Source organism: Manis pentadactyla, chromosome 4 (assembly GCF_030020395.1).
Source record: "Manis pentadactyla isolate mManPen7 chromosome 4, mManPen7.hap1, whole genome shotgun sequence".
NCBI classification, from domain to species: domain Eukaryota; kingdom Metazoa; phylum Chordata; class Mammalia; order Pholidota; family Manidae; genus Manis; species Manis pentadactyla.
The window spans coordinates 167,990,700-168,005,477 of record NC_080022.1 but is presented as its reverse complement, the minus strand read 5'-3'; the positions used below and the strand labels follow the sequence as shown (position 1 = coordinate 168,005,477).

The window sequence follows — 14,778 nt, the reverse complement described above, 5'->3', positions numbered from 1 at the left end:
GACTCCTGCTTGCGCAAATACTCGGCACCCTCCTGCTGGTAAATATTTTGGCACAGTCCTCTCCAAATTGTATCTTTTTATAAATTACTTACAAGTATCACTTTATAAGTAAGGAATATATATCATAAAATTTACACTAAAAATATTCATTAAAGCAAGTATGAGATGAAAAAGAACCAGACCCAGGAGTGCCGAGGTTTTCTCCCTGTACCCTTGGTGCCCGGGCCCCACCCGGAAGGCTGCTGGTGGGCAGGCGAGCAACCAGGGGGCGGGGCTTAGGCCTGCGGTTTGGGTGTTCCTGGGTGTTGCGGGAGTGCTGCGCTGGGCTGGGAGTGGGGAGGAAACGGGGCAGAGAAGGACAGAATGGGAAACTGGGGGAGAGGACACTGCTGCTTTCCCAGGCAGGCCCAGGCCCGGAGTTCTCTCCAAGCCTTGGACCACCTGATTGGAAGCTGGTTGTCACTTCCTGTTCACCAGGATCCTGCCCAGCGATTCTTCCAGTGGGAGTTGGGGGATGGGGAAAATGGGGGCAAAACCTGTCCTTCTGAAGGAAAGGCACCAGTGGCCCCGTGTCCCGGAAGTCCCCCTAGCCTTGGTTTGACGGGGGCTGCCCCAGCCCAGCCACTCCCCTTTGGCCATGAACTCCCACTCTGCTGCCTTCTCTCCTGGTCCTTGGCACTCGCTTTGAATGGAGGGCAGGAGTTAACACTTGGCCAGGCGGAACTTATACAGGAGGAGCTGGGTAGGCGGTTTGCAGGCATGGCCACTGGGAACACCTGCCTTGAGTCTACTGGCTAAATGACGCTGGAGCCAGGCTGGGAGGGCAGGCAGGATATCAGCAAAGCCCAGGATGGGTCCAGTCTGGAGGCAGAGAGCACCTTATTTAGGGGTTTGGAATTAGGACCGGCCCCTCTTCTCCCTGTGCCTCCCCCGCATGACTCAGCTGGGACCTACACCCAGATGGTGAAACAGGCTAAGCCTATTCCCGGGGGGGAGACAGCCGCCCTGGCCAGACTGAAAACCCATTGGCTCCCCCAACTCCCACTCGGAACGCACCTAGGGGGGTGAAGTTCTCAGACACGGGGCCAGTGCCCGCCTCTCAGATTCCTAAGATGAGGGCAAAAGGTGTCTTTTCAGCCCCACTCCCCGAATGACCCCCGCTGATTGGCAGTTGGGGGAACAAGGGGACAACCCTCCTGAGGCCTCTAGGCTCACAGGGCAATTTCCCTTTCGACTTTTGTCCCGGGGGTCGGGGTCAGCTTCCTGAATTTACTTTCTGACCCCTCTGGCAGTCTGTGACAGGGGAGGGAAAGTGCCTATGTGGAGGTGGATAGAGGCCTCGCTGGGTGTCCCTGATGCTGACAGACCCCCCTCTGGGTGTGAAGGGGTGGTAGAGAGCCCTGGGAAGAGTCTGTCTGGGCCCCAGCTCCTTGTCCTTACCAGGGGACCAAGGCCTGGAGCTACACGCTGTCAGTGTCCCACAGACTCAGGCCTTCATCATGGCTGCGGGGCACCCCCATGCCTCATCGCTGGAAGATCATGAGTCCTTTGCTTACTCATGTGACCGTGGAAGAGTCCCTCCCCTGGGCCTTGAGGCCTGGGTACCTTCTGCTCCCAGGTAGTCCTGAAGCGTCCAACCAGCTCTGGGAACCCAAACAAACTCGAGCTGAAAACAAGTGGGCGTGTGTGGGTCTCCACAAGTGGCTGGGACATTTATTTTGTTCCCTAAAAATCTACTACCCATAGAAGGCAGTACAGCACAGAGAAGACAAGTAATGACTCTACAGCATCTTACTACGCTGATGGACAGTGACTGCAGTGGCGGCGGTGGGTGGGTGGGACAGGCACTTGATAATATGGGTGAATGGTGAAACCACAATGTTGTTCATGTAAAACCTTCATAAGACTGCATATCAATGATACCTTAATTTTTAAAAAATCTACTACCCAAAGATAAATATTTGTCAAAATATGACCAGCTGACCCAAGTGTATTCACAGTTCTAACACAGAACCCTCCCCACAACAGCTGCATATCATATAATTATTTGTAACAATTATAACAACCATAGTTGTTCATATTAATAACCTTCACACTTGCTCAGCTCTTCAAATTGAGTTCCTATAGGCTCTGCATATTACCTACCTTGCTCCTGATTATAATCACTCTAAAAAGGAAGTTGGACAAGTATACTTTAATTCCCATTTGACAGAGAAGGAAATGAGGCTCAGAAGTTAAATGGCAGAGCTTTCATTGCTCAGTAAGGGCTGAGGCTGGTGACACAAAGTCAAAGTGACAGCTACGGCAGGCATGGAGCAGGGTGACCACACTCCTCGTCCCAGTTCATGTCTTCGGTTCTGGAATATGACCCTTTCACTCTCAACAGGGATAATGGTCATAAGGTCACCCTAACTTTGAGAGAAGAGGACGCCAGGCATGTGAACTCAGGGAGGCAGCACAGAAGGGTAGGTGGGCTGAGCATAGCCAGGCTGCAGCCCCTTCCGCCTGGGCCCACCTGGATGACATGTCAACACTGCCAACTTCCTAACCCTCCCCTCCCCGGAAACTGTCCTTACTTTGCTGACCTAATGGTCTCAGAAGCAAACAGGCACATGAAAGGGAGTTAGCACATCCAAACGGGAAAGAAATGTTCTCAGACTCCAAGGGCCTCCCTGCTCCAAGCTCAACAACGTTCTGATCTTCTACAAGCCCTGAATGGGCTGATCACCATAAGCCCAGAAATGTCAGCAGGGCCCCAGCTTAAAAAGGACACCACATTCTAACTGCGTCTGAGACATCCAGGTGCACGTGGGATGGGGTGCCCAGGCCCCTGGTAGCCCAGACTGCAGGACGACTAGTGGAGGGTCCACTGCAAAGCTAAAGAAAATGCATTTTGTGGGCTAGCTGATGTTCTGTTTTCTGAACTCCCTGCTCTAATGATTGTGGTGGAAAACAAAGGTCTGACTCTACACGTTGCTCCCACATGATTCTACATCATGGCTAATGAGGGAACATCGGGCTTGGAATGGAATAATCAACTCACTGGCTGGGTCTACTTTTTCTAACAAGGTCTCCCATTTGTTGAGGGCCTATTTTGTACCTTTACATGCATTACTCATTTCCTTTTCTCTGCCAGCACAGGAACAATGTATCACTATCATCCCCACTTTATAGGTTTATAAAGTTTTTAATAAACTTTATAGGTTTTTAAAGCAAGGCTCAGGAGGTGGGTAACTGGCAGGTTAGTCAGAGTCCAGTTCTAAAATTAGATCCTTAGTTCACAACCACCATGCAATGCTACTTCCTATTAGAGACTAACTATATTTTTGTTCCTAAAACATGTAAATCTGTGTTCAAGTTCATTAATAATCAGAAATGCAAGTTAAAACCACAGTGAGATACCATCAGACACAATCAAAATGGCTAAAGTGAACAAGTCTGAGGATGTGGAGCAATTGAAATGCTCATCACTGTTGGTGGGAGAGTGAATCAGTACAGCCACTGGGAAAATAGTTCACCATTATCTAGTAAGGCTGAAGGAGCATATACTCTTAAGACCCAACAATTCCACTCCACACTAGGAAATTTGTATAAGGATGCCCAAAGCATGTGGGAGCGATCCAAACATCTATCAACACCAAGATCAACAAAATGTGTTTGGATAAAATGAAGGTTCCTGTGGCCAGGATTCTCACCTGGCCCTGGCTGGCTAGCTCACTGCACAGTGTGGGCAATGTGTCATTATTGACTCTATATAAAGGGTCCTGCCTAGTGCTCTGAGCAGCACGGTGGCATGGCTGCAAGGCTGCAGGAGAGCAGAGCAGAGGACAGAGACTGGGACAGCTGTGCAGGCAGAGAGGCCCAGAGGCAGAGACTGGGTTGCTGCACGCAGACTTGCTCTGAGTGAACAGAATTTTAGTGATTGACCTGTCACCGTGGAAATAAAGTTGGGTATAACCCTTTCATCCCAAGAACATTCTACTGTCATTTATTTGGTCACACTGAATCCATAGTGAACTTGCCCAGGGCTGAAACCCATTGGGGCAAGACAATGTGGCATAAGCATTAAGTGGAATGCTATGCAGCAATGAAAAAGAAATGACCTCCAGCTACAGGCAAACGCTTAGACAAAGCTTTAAACCCAAAGTGGTCCTAAGGAAGCAAGACACAAAAGAATATATGCTAAAGGTAGATAATCAGTTAAAACAATTTAGAAATGCATAGTAACATATTAAAATTATAAAGTAAAGAACAGCACACACTTTCAAAAATTGAACTAGAGGATTGTCTGACAAGTCTGCCTCCAGGTCATTTGACTCTGGGGCTGGAACTTTGTGTGACTTCACTATTTACTACTGATTAGGCCCAGACTCTAAAGACCTTAGCTAATTAAGGAACATAAGCTGTTAACTATTTTTGACTGATAGAAATGCAAAGGATTTCTGCCTGTAGTAAGGATGTCTCTAAAGTTTATAGTGTATGGTCCTCTAGAACATTAACTAGTTCTGCAGCAAATGACAGGACATCAACCAGTTCTGTCTAATTGTATCCAGCATTTTCTTTCCCTGTCCAGGCATCACCTCTGCCTGTCCTATCCTCCACTGGTTCCTCATAATTAAGTTAAATATATGCTAGGTGCTCACTATATGACAGTTATGTTTTTAATACTTTGACAACTCCATCTTAACAGGGGTACAGTAATGTTCTGTTTTTTGACTTGCTGGTGAGTACACACTCAGGTGTTTATGTATGCTACTGGGTGTTACATTTCACAGAAAAAGTTAAAAGACACACCCTTGTATACAGAAAGTCAAAATGCAAGTAGATATATGATAAATAAAAGTAGAGCTACTTAAAGACAGTGGCTCCCATAAAAAGGGCTCATAAATTAAAATTTCCCAATCCATTAGAGGTCGTGACCAAAGGCCCGGATTCCAAAAGGACAAATTTCAACCCATAGCATGGGCCCTGGCCTCTCAATCCTTTAGATGGCTTTAATGACGACCACGGATGTGTAACTTACTAGCATCTTGCCTCAAAACTGTCCACACATTCTCAGTCCTAGACAATGGTCCACTTTTTCAGGCCAACTTTATTCTACTTCCTTCCTTTAAGCACAATGTAGAAAACAGATGGGTCTGCCCTTAAAGTAATAATAATTACACTGACAACACTGATCCGACTATGACAGACCACGAACGTGCAAAGCATTTAAACACCACCTGGGGAGATTAAGCACTCGTTTTTGTTTTTAAAATGTTCTTGCTTGCAAATCTTCTAGTCTGGGGCATATTCCTGTGGGGAGGGAAGTCTTCATCTCTTTGCAAGATGGCCTAACCTCTGGAAACAGCTGGCAGTCATTGATACTAAGCTGGGGAATGAGTAACAAGCTACATACAGGGATACCATATTGGATACAAAACAAAGGTGTGGCTCTAAACACCACCTTTCCCAAAACTCTTCTGGAGGTCGGGACAACTTAACAATGGCTATAAACATGGATTAAACCTCCCTTGGGATTCTGGGATGTGGCCAGGCCTGGCACCCTCTGACTTAGGGCTTGGTGAAGCTTTTGCAGGCCTTTCGGTGATGATTCTCCAACTTCAGTGAGCGCCATACTTAACCAGAGAATGTGTTTTTAAATGCTGGTTCCTGAGCCTCACTCCCAGAGATGCTGATTCAAGTGACCTGGGAGGAGGAAGCCCATAAGCCTGCATTTACAATAAACCTTCCCAAATGATTTTGTACTGTTGTTTGGAGGCTCACATTGACAGATTCTAACTGCATTCACTGAAACCAAGAGTCTTCCAGCTCTGGCCACACTTTACAGGTTTCAGCTAAAGCTGCAAAAGCAGAACAAGGTCAGGTTCAAGTCACTTCCCTGTTTCAGCTGCAGAGGACAATCAGCTAATTGCAGCCTTGTGGTTAACGATAAGATGGTTATCTTGTTAGGTGTGGATGTCTTGGCCACAGTGAGTTCTGTTACCAGGGCTCCTCAGATATTAACACCTCCAATAACCAGTGGGTGGGGGAGGGAAGAAGAGCAGGTGCCCTAGGTGGGGCATGGAGTATTCTGGAAGCTTTCCAGAAAGAGAAGCAAGGAGGACTGGGCTTGCTTGCCTCCCCCCATCAAAAACCCACAGGATGGATGCAATACACGTGTCAGGCGGGGGAGTTGGGCTGCAGATGGGGAGTCAGTGTCAGTGATGAAAGACAAGAGTCTTCACAACAAAAAGCCACAGAAGCTGACGAATATTTGTTAGTATTCCAGGTTTCCCCCTCAGTCTGTGAGGAGAGCTCTAAGACAGACCTTTACCCTTCAGGGCAGGGGGCAGGGAAGCTCTAGGGTGTGAGGCTAGACTTTTGCTTCTGAAGTAGCACCCGAAATAGGCTGTTGGTGGGGGCGGTGAACTAGAACCCTTGCAGACATGCCCTCCCTGCCCAAAGGAAGTGCTCCATTTCCTCAAGCCACAAATTTCAAGCTGCAGGTCAACCTGGTTGCAAAGACCACGTAGTCAAGTCTACGAACAGCATCTTAACAAAACAGAACAGAATATATCAAATGTCCTCCAAGTAGTCAAGACTCTTGCATGAACATTTTGACTCTTGTTTTCTCTCTAAATAAATACACATGCCTGTTTGATGGGCCATGGTGTGAAATGTATTTCATATTGTAGGCTGCAGTCAGAGTTTGAAAGCTATGATTTTGGGCATGGCTGGTTCTACTGGCTTGGGCCCTGGCTTCTGAGAGCCGCCTCAGCCACTGCTGGAGCCCACCCTAAGCCAGCCTCTAGCAGCCGCCTACCAAGGAGGCTGGGTGGAGGGATGGGGAGGGAATACAAGGTCCGGGTGACCACCTGAAATCCGGACCCTCCATGGCCTCTCTCCCCAGTCCCTCAGCCCAGAGTTATACTGGACAATTTGCCAACCTCTTTCTGTTTCAGACACGAAGACAACTGCTTGCCTAGTCCTTCATTTGTAGGACCTCCTAGCCCAGGCTGGCTGGGCACACCCTACAAAATTCTGTGCCCCAGGATCCTGTGCACAGATGAGCCCACAGCCCATGTTCCAGCTTACAGCTCACAGCAGCACCCTGGCCCCACATGCCCAAAGTCCCTGAGGTGGCCTCCCCAAAAGCTTAGAGCCACCCTGGCTGCTGGTCTATGGCTCTGCCAAGCAGGAAACCAAAGCCGTTCCCTGGCTAAAGGTGCTGTTGGGGCCCACTGACCCACCACTGACTCTCCACACCCAGCCCTGCCACAGCCAGACTGCTGACCATCCCAGGCCCAGAAGGGCCCAGGCCCAGAGGTGCAGGGCCAGCAGGCAGAGCAGGCTGGGGTTTTTACACAGGAAGGAAGAGCAAGCCGAGGTGGGGGAGGAGGCCGAGAGAGGGCGGAAATGACTGCAATGTCAGCACCCAGAAGCAGACAAGGAGGCTGGCCCCTCCCCACCCCTGCCACCCATTTTTGACCTTTGTGCTCAGACCAAACAGCCCGTCTGGACCCTGACACCCACCACAGCCAGGGAAAAAACCCTGCAGTGAGAGCACGGTGGTGGGGGGTGTGATTTAGCACATCAGACCCCCAGAAGTATAGTGCTTTCAAGGTAGAAATGCTATATGGGTACAGGGGGGCAAAGGAGGTACTGAAAGTGCACAGAGTAAAAGCATCTGGGAACCCTAAGCCCTTCCCTTCCCTCTGCTCAAGCAGCCACAAGCCAGGCTTGCCCAGGAGAGCAGGGACAGCAGAGAACTGGCTTCATTCATGTCTGCTAGACCGGCAGGGAGATGAGATGGGAGGGCAGCGGGTCAGAGTGGGCACCACGGGGGCAGGGAGCTTACGTTACTGATCTGATCCTGGGTCTTCTTGATTCTCTGGAGTTCAGGTGTGTCTGCCACCACACTGAAGCCTCTGCCCTTGTTCTTCTCAAACTCCTCCTTATAGCGCACCTGGAAGACCGAGGGAGAGGCGACTGGAGTCAAGATGGCTAAGGCAGCAATGAGCCAGGAGAGAGATCCTGACTGGAAATCCCCCTGTAGTGACTTCCACCCCCACCCCCAACTCAAAGCAGAAGCCTCAGTCAAAAAGTGTTAGACTAATAATAATAACTCATTAATATGTATTCAGTGCACTCTGAGCGCCAAGTGCTTTCCGTGACTATCATTTAAGTCTTACTATATAGTATTATTGGCTCTATTATTATTTACAGATAAGGAAACTGAGCCACAGAGAGGCAAAGTCCCATGCTTAAGGTCACACACACAGCTTGGCAGCAAAGGTCCAGAGCCACCAGGATGCAAACTCCCAACTGCCTGACTCCTGACCCTTCACCGCCCGCCTATCCTGCCTGAAAGCTACAGGAAGAGGGTTCTTTCCACAGCTCCCGAGTGCCCCAGCCCTCACCCTAGCCAGGACGAGGCCCTCTCTGCCGAGAACCCAGTGGAGTGTTTAGGCGACTGGCTGAGTGAGGGCTATGCCAAGGGATAAAGTTGGCGCCCAGAAAGGAGGGCAGTGAGACAGCCACTCGGAAGCCTCCATCAGTGAGCCTTTGACAGGCCCCAGCGGCTTCCTGGAGACTGCCCGGCCAGCTTCTGAGATCAGTGCCACAGAAGGGGACAAAATTGATGGGGGACAGACAGTTCCAACCTCTGCCCTCCTCTTCTGAGAATTCCATGCAAACTCAAGTACTAGAGTACCAGTCAGATATCAGAAAGGACTTCCCAAGCACTAAAGGAATTGAACTGTGAGGAATACTGTGTCCTCCCCTGGACATTCTGAAGAATAGAATGGAGGCTGGAAAAGCCCACAGGACATAGAACTATTCCTTGGCTTCCAAAGACTTCACTGTCAACCTCAGCAGCCAGCTGTTCCAAACCCCACCAGCTGCCTGGATTTCCTCCTGTGGGGCTGCACTGTCCTGGAAACAGGTCAGCCCAGGACATGAAGCCCAGGACCTTGGGAGTTTCCAGAATAAGCCCCAGCAGCTCCCAGGCACGGAGACATCTGGCCGCAGCTCTGAGATGCACCCTGACCTGACCATCAACACACACATATGCAGCCATGGCCGCACCTGTCAGTTCCTCCTCACATCCCCCAGGGATCGGGGGTCCTTGTTTTTCCCCAGAAACCCAGCTTACCCATCCACAGGGTTCTTCACGCTAAACGGTTCTGGAACCTCTTTTGTTCTCATCAGGCTACAAACAAAGGCCTAGATATGCTACTGCCCATTAGACTGGAAGTTAACACAGTGCATAAAAGTTCCCTCCCACACGAAGGGCCCAGAACTGCCCCAGCATCAGCTCTTCCAGGGAGCCTGGGACAGCGTGGTGACTTTTGTGTTAGGTTGGGGGACATCCTTTGGGTAGAGAGCATCAGAGAAGATAAGTCACTTAGAATTAGAAATAATGTAGCTCTAGATGCAGAAGCCCCAAATTCAAGGCCTCTGGCACCAATTTCCTCATTTTAAAAGGGTTGTCACAAGAATCAGTTAAAATATGGGGAGGGGGTTTCCTACCACCACCCATGGGCAAAGTGCCAGAGGGAGCTGGTTCGAACACAGGCTGTTTCACACTTCCTAAGGGATCTTGGGGTAATGACTTAACCCCTCAAGCCTCAGTTTCCACACCTGTAAAATGGTGATCATAATCCCACCCATTCCAATCAATGCTGCAGATCATAGACAAGGGCTCTAAAGAGGCAAATGAACTGAACCCTGGAGTGCGAGGCAGGGCTCAGCACTACCAGTGAGGGTTGGTGAGAAAGTGCTCTGTAAACGCTGAAGCACTGAACAATCACCAGTCCCCCACTCCTTCCCCTACTTCCTGGCCTTGTCAGGGTCAGGCCCCTAATCCAGGGGAATAATTGCCATGGCCACACTGCAAATGACATCAGCTGGTTCCCAGGCTCAGGAACTGCTTCTCCCTGCCAGGGAAGGATAATTAATTTCTCTCCTGGCACCAAAGGCCAGAGAAGGAGGACCTGGGGTGGAGTGGGGGCTGAGAAGGGACAGGAGGAGGCCTGGGCTCAGCACCACTTTGTTGTGTGTCCTTAGGCCATCAGTCCCCCTCTCTGGGCCCCCTGAACAGCTCTGGAGTTTGGCCACATTTAAGCACCTGCAGGCCATAACTATGGAGAAGCAAGGTAGGGAAGATTCTCTGAGGTCTTTTGGTGCTGGAGTAGAAGGGGTAGAGGGTGGGGAGCCGGGAGTGTGGGAGGGTCCTGCCTGGTGCCCCTCACTCAGGGCTCCCGGGTCACCCAAGCAGGAGGGGCTGGCCTCATCTAGGAGGGCTCACCAGGACATGACAGGGTCTCTGAGGAGGGACAGGACCTGCCCCAGGTCACTCAACCCAACTGCTGGTAGGGTCAGGGTGCAGCTCAGAGCTGTGGTCAGATGATACCATGCCTGGGAGCTGCCTGGGCCTCCCATCTTGGAAACTTCCAAGGTAGGGCCAGGACCGATGCCTGAGGCTCAGCCTCCAGCCCAAACAACCACGGCCCTTGAAACTCCACTTTTTACATGTAGATTTGTCTACTTCTTCCTGGATCTATCTTGTTCACCACTTAACCCAGCAAGCAGTAGGTGCAAATAAGTGTGTGCTGGGTGAATCATGAATGAATTGACAAACCAGCAGCTAACTTGGAAAATAACTGCCTTGGGGACCCAACAAAAGAGGAAAGACCGTGACTTAAAAAAAGAATAATTGAAAAAAATACATACCAACAGTTTCCACTTATTATGTTCCTACTTCATGTTGGGCCCACATACTATGTAACCCACCTCCTTCTAACAAAAAAGAAATCCGTTTTAAAATAAGGCACGCACAGATGGGGAGATGAGCGAATGAAAAAGGTCAGTGCTCAAAGCAATCATCAAAAGGTCACTGTGTCCATTCCCCATCTTCATTATGCCCAAGTTCCATTTCCTCTCCTTCCCAAGAGAACAGCAGGAGCGAACATTTATCGAGTTATCAAGGGCTGATTCTACTCCAGGAACTGTTCTAAATGCCTAGTATGTACTAACATCCTCACATCAACCTTTGGAAAGAGGTAATCCCCATTCCACAGATGAAGGCACTGAGGCCCAAAGGAGTTAAGCAACTTCCCCAAGGTCACACAGCTAGTGGTGGCAGACCCGGGATTTGACCTTCAGTCAGCTCAGGTTAGAATGACATAGATATGCTGCCTACTGTGCTGGACACGGGGTCTGAGATAAGAGAGTGGAGACCCTGTAGCAGAGTGTAGCCGGAGTCTTCCTGCACTCTTCTGTTCCCCGTGGCTTTTTCCACCCTGTGCTGGGGCTGCAGCACATGGAGGTATGAAAATGAGGGAAAATATGAAAGACAGTCTCCTGGCACTTCTGCCTAGGCTCAGGGGGCCAGACAGAAACCCCCACCACAGCCCCACCCCAGAGACGTTGCCTTCACTCAGCCTGGGGCTGGGGCTGGGGCAGGGGGAGAGCTGGGCCCTGGCCGCCAGTTCCCTGCCTCAGCCAGGCCTGGACAGGACCACCCAGGAGGTCATTTCTGGTCAGCTCTGTGGTTTCCTCCCCCACAAGGGAGGCTCCAGGTGTCCCAGACACCCAAAGTACCACTTTGGGAACCAACCTAGAGACAGGAAATCAAATAAAGTTGAAATAGCACCAGCAGCTTCCAGAAACTGAGAAGGGCTGAGACACCCTGGCAGGCCCAGGAAGGGGCCCTGGAAGGAGCCCTGCCCATCACCCTGGCAGGGTGGGGCAGCCCAGGCAGAGGAGACTCCCACTTCCCTTCCAGCCAGCCCCAGGCAGCTCTAGCCAGCCCCGTCCCCACAGCGATCACAGGAACCAGCACCTGTCACCCCCCCACCCCCACTCCCCCAACCCACCAGGCCCACTCAGCCCTTCCAAGCCCCGGAGCATCAGGCCCAGCCCCTGACCTCTAGGCCACTGGGGTTTGCAGTCTCCATTTTACTAGGGCAGGAAAGAAGCTGAGAGGCAAGCAGCCATGCTCAGAGCACATAGCAGGGGAAGGTGGAAGAGAGAGAGAATCAGGTTTGCAAAGAGGCCAAGGCCCTGGCTTCCACCCTCTGCCTACCCCAGTCCCAACTCCCAGCCCCTGAGGAGCTGCAGGAGATTAGGGCTGTGTCCTTGGTGCAAAGCCCTAACTCCCATGGCTCCTGCCCCTCATAGCAGAACAGGGTGGGGGCAGCTCCGTCAGCTCCCCCAGCCCAGCTCTAAGCCTCTCAAAGTGGAACCAAAGCGCTTACCAGAATCACCAGGGCTGTCAAAACACAGGTACCTGGGCCGTGCCCAGAACTGCCAACCAGAAGCCTCTCGGGTAGAGGCCCACGAATCTGCATTCTAACAAGCCTTGCCTCAAACCCCTGCTGGTGACCACTACCTCCTACCAGATTGAGGGCGCAGGGCTGGTGCCACGGCAGGCTGCAGAACGGCTAAGAGCAAAGGGCTTGCAATCTGCTGCTGCCCCTGGGCTCTGGGCAAGTGGCATGGCCTCTCTAAACCTGTGTCCCCAGCTGTAAAATGGGGATAATGAGGGTTCCTCTCTCATTGAGGAGTTGTGAGGATTAAATGAGGCCAGGGCCTGGCCCTACGTGAGGACCTAGTCAAGAGTGACTGCCATTCCCTTGATTTCCACAGCCCACACGAGAGCCCGGGGCCTGGGGAGCCCAGGAGGCGCGCAACAGGCCAGGCCTCTGGGGAGCAGGGGGCACAGATGGGGTGAGGAGCTCTGGGACTCTGGGGAGGGGTGCCTTCGCCTTCTCCTACAGACCCAGTTGCTCAGGCATTGGGTTCCAGGGGCAAAAAGAGCTGCAGCCAAGCTTGTGTGTGCTTGACAAAGGCTGAGGGAATCAGCAGGTTTTGAATTTCTCCTCCTTTGAGCAGGAGTGTGTGTGTGTATTTGTGTGTGTCCCATCCACCCCTGCCTCTGCCTGAGTGTGTGCGCACAAACTCCTATACTTCTGGACCTGCACCTTTCCAAAGACCTACTGCCCCCTCCCTGCACCCCTTCCCCTAGGTGCCTCTGATGGGGGTCCCACAGCTCGGGGTTCTGACTGCTCCTCTCAAGCTATGAGGTGAGTTTGGGTTGCCCTGAGATACTCTGGCCTGCTCACTCCCTAAAACCCTCTCCCCTCTGGCCTCAGCAGGCCCCCTACAGGGTTGGGGTCAGAGGCAGTAGTCAGGGCCTGGCTGACCAGAATCTTCCCTCTGCAGACCAGGCCCAGGCCTCAGGGCTGTCACAAACCTTCTTCTTGCCAGCTGGGCCACCCGGCCTTGCCCAGCTGGCAGGGATCTTGTAGCTGCATGGGCTTCCCCACTACTGCAGCTTTCACACCACAGGAAAGATGGGGTCCAGGCTGACAGATGTGAGCTGCTGCCAAGAGAAAAACCAGCTTCCCCCAATTGCTCCCCACCACTATGGGACACACGGAAGGCCTGAGCCTCAGGCCACACCAGGGCTACACATGGTCAAGGTCACTGCACCCAAGAGAAAAAAAAAAGAGCCTGGATCCTGAAACCTCACTAACTGTGAGTGTCAACTGGCCAAGTTGGGGGCTGCTCTCCACCTCACCTTCCTCACCTGACAGCCCCCAGAGCAGGGTCAAGGACAAACGAGGTGAAGTAGCTAAAAGCACTCGCTAAGCCACAAGAGTTCTCACCAGCACGAGGGACTATTATGTTTATTATCAAGGTAGCGATAACTCTCTCAGGGAGCTGGGTGGCAACCTGGAAAGAACACAGGTCCCAGAGTTTAGACAAACCAGCATTCAAAGCCACCAGCATCTTTTTACTCTTCCATAAAGTGGGAATCACCCTGCCAACTGCACACAGCCGCTGTGAGGCCTGAATGAGCTGGTATGTCCAGAGCATTAAGCACTCGATACGTGAGCAGTTAATATTGTTATTACCTCTACTACTACCTGTATGACCTTAGCAAGTCCCTTAATGTCTCTGAGCCTGTTTCCTCATCTGTACCATGCGAAAAACAGCACTTCCTCATCGGGGGCCGGGAGGATTAATTGAGAGCGCATAGAGCCGTAGACAGCACAGGGCTGGTTCTCCCTGAGAGGTCATGGAAAGATCCGGCAGCAGGTGCCCCACTCCAGAGGGATCAGGAGAGATGCCCCTGCACCCAGGTGGGTCTTCTGCAACATTTTCCTGGCCCTGGGCACCTTGACTGTTTAGCTAAGTTCTCCAAGGAGTCTTGCTGAAGCCCCACCCTACTCCAACCTGCCAGGCCAGGCTTGTTCCAGAAGCCTTTCTGACCCCCAGGCAGGGTCAGTTGTTCTGGTCTCAGGGCTCTGGACCTTTTGCTTATCCCTTATGCCCACTAAAGACCGAGTTCTCCCTGGAGTAGGAACCCTGTCTCCTCCCTACTGCAGGGCCATACACCACTCCCCACGTAGGTGCTCAGGAAAACCAGGCCCCCCAAGGAGACAAAGACAGGACAGGCCCCCGGGGCAAGGCCCCCTTGGCATCCTGCCCTCTGAGGGGACATGGCTCTAGAGTGTGGGCTGTGTAACCTCAGACTAGCATGAGTCTGGAGAAGAAGGTTCCCTCCTTTGAGGGTGGGGGTGACTGCAGGAAAGGCAGAGAGCAGCTTCCTGGAGAAGGCAGCCTTTAGGGGTCCTGCAGGAAATTCCCCGAGAAGAATGAGACCCCCACACCTCTCCAACCCACTTGAGGTAGGACATGGGGCATGCCCTCCGCCACTCCTTCAATGAAGTCAGGTAATATGAGGTAACTGGGGGCGGGGGCGGGGGCAGGGAAACAAGGCACAAG

General features: G+C 51.7%; 1 protein-coding gene across 4 annotated transcripts in view; it reads right to left on the bottom strand.

Moving 5' to 3' along the window:
- Positions 1-14,778, bottom strand: part of LASP1 (LIM and SH3 protein 1) — a 45,024-nt gene that overhangs the window by 13,555 nt on the left and 16,691 nt on the right. For all 4 annotated transcript variants that reach the window (XM_057501432.1, XM_036930351.2, XM_057501433.1 and 1 more), the window contains one exon: positions 7,841-7,948. In XM_057501432.1, the coding sequence (XP_057357415.1) occupies positions 7,841-7,948 (108 nt within the window). The remainder of the gene's footprint in view (positions 1-7,840; positions 7,949-14,778) is intronic.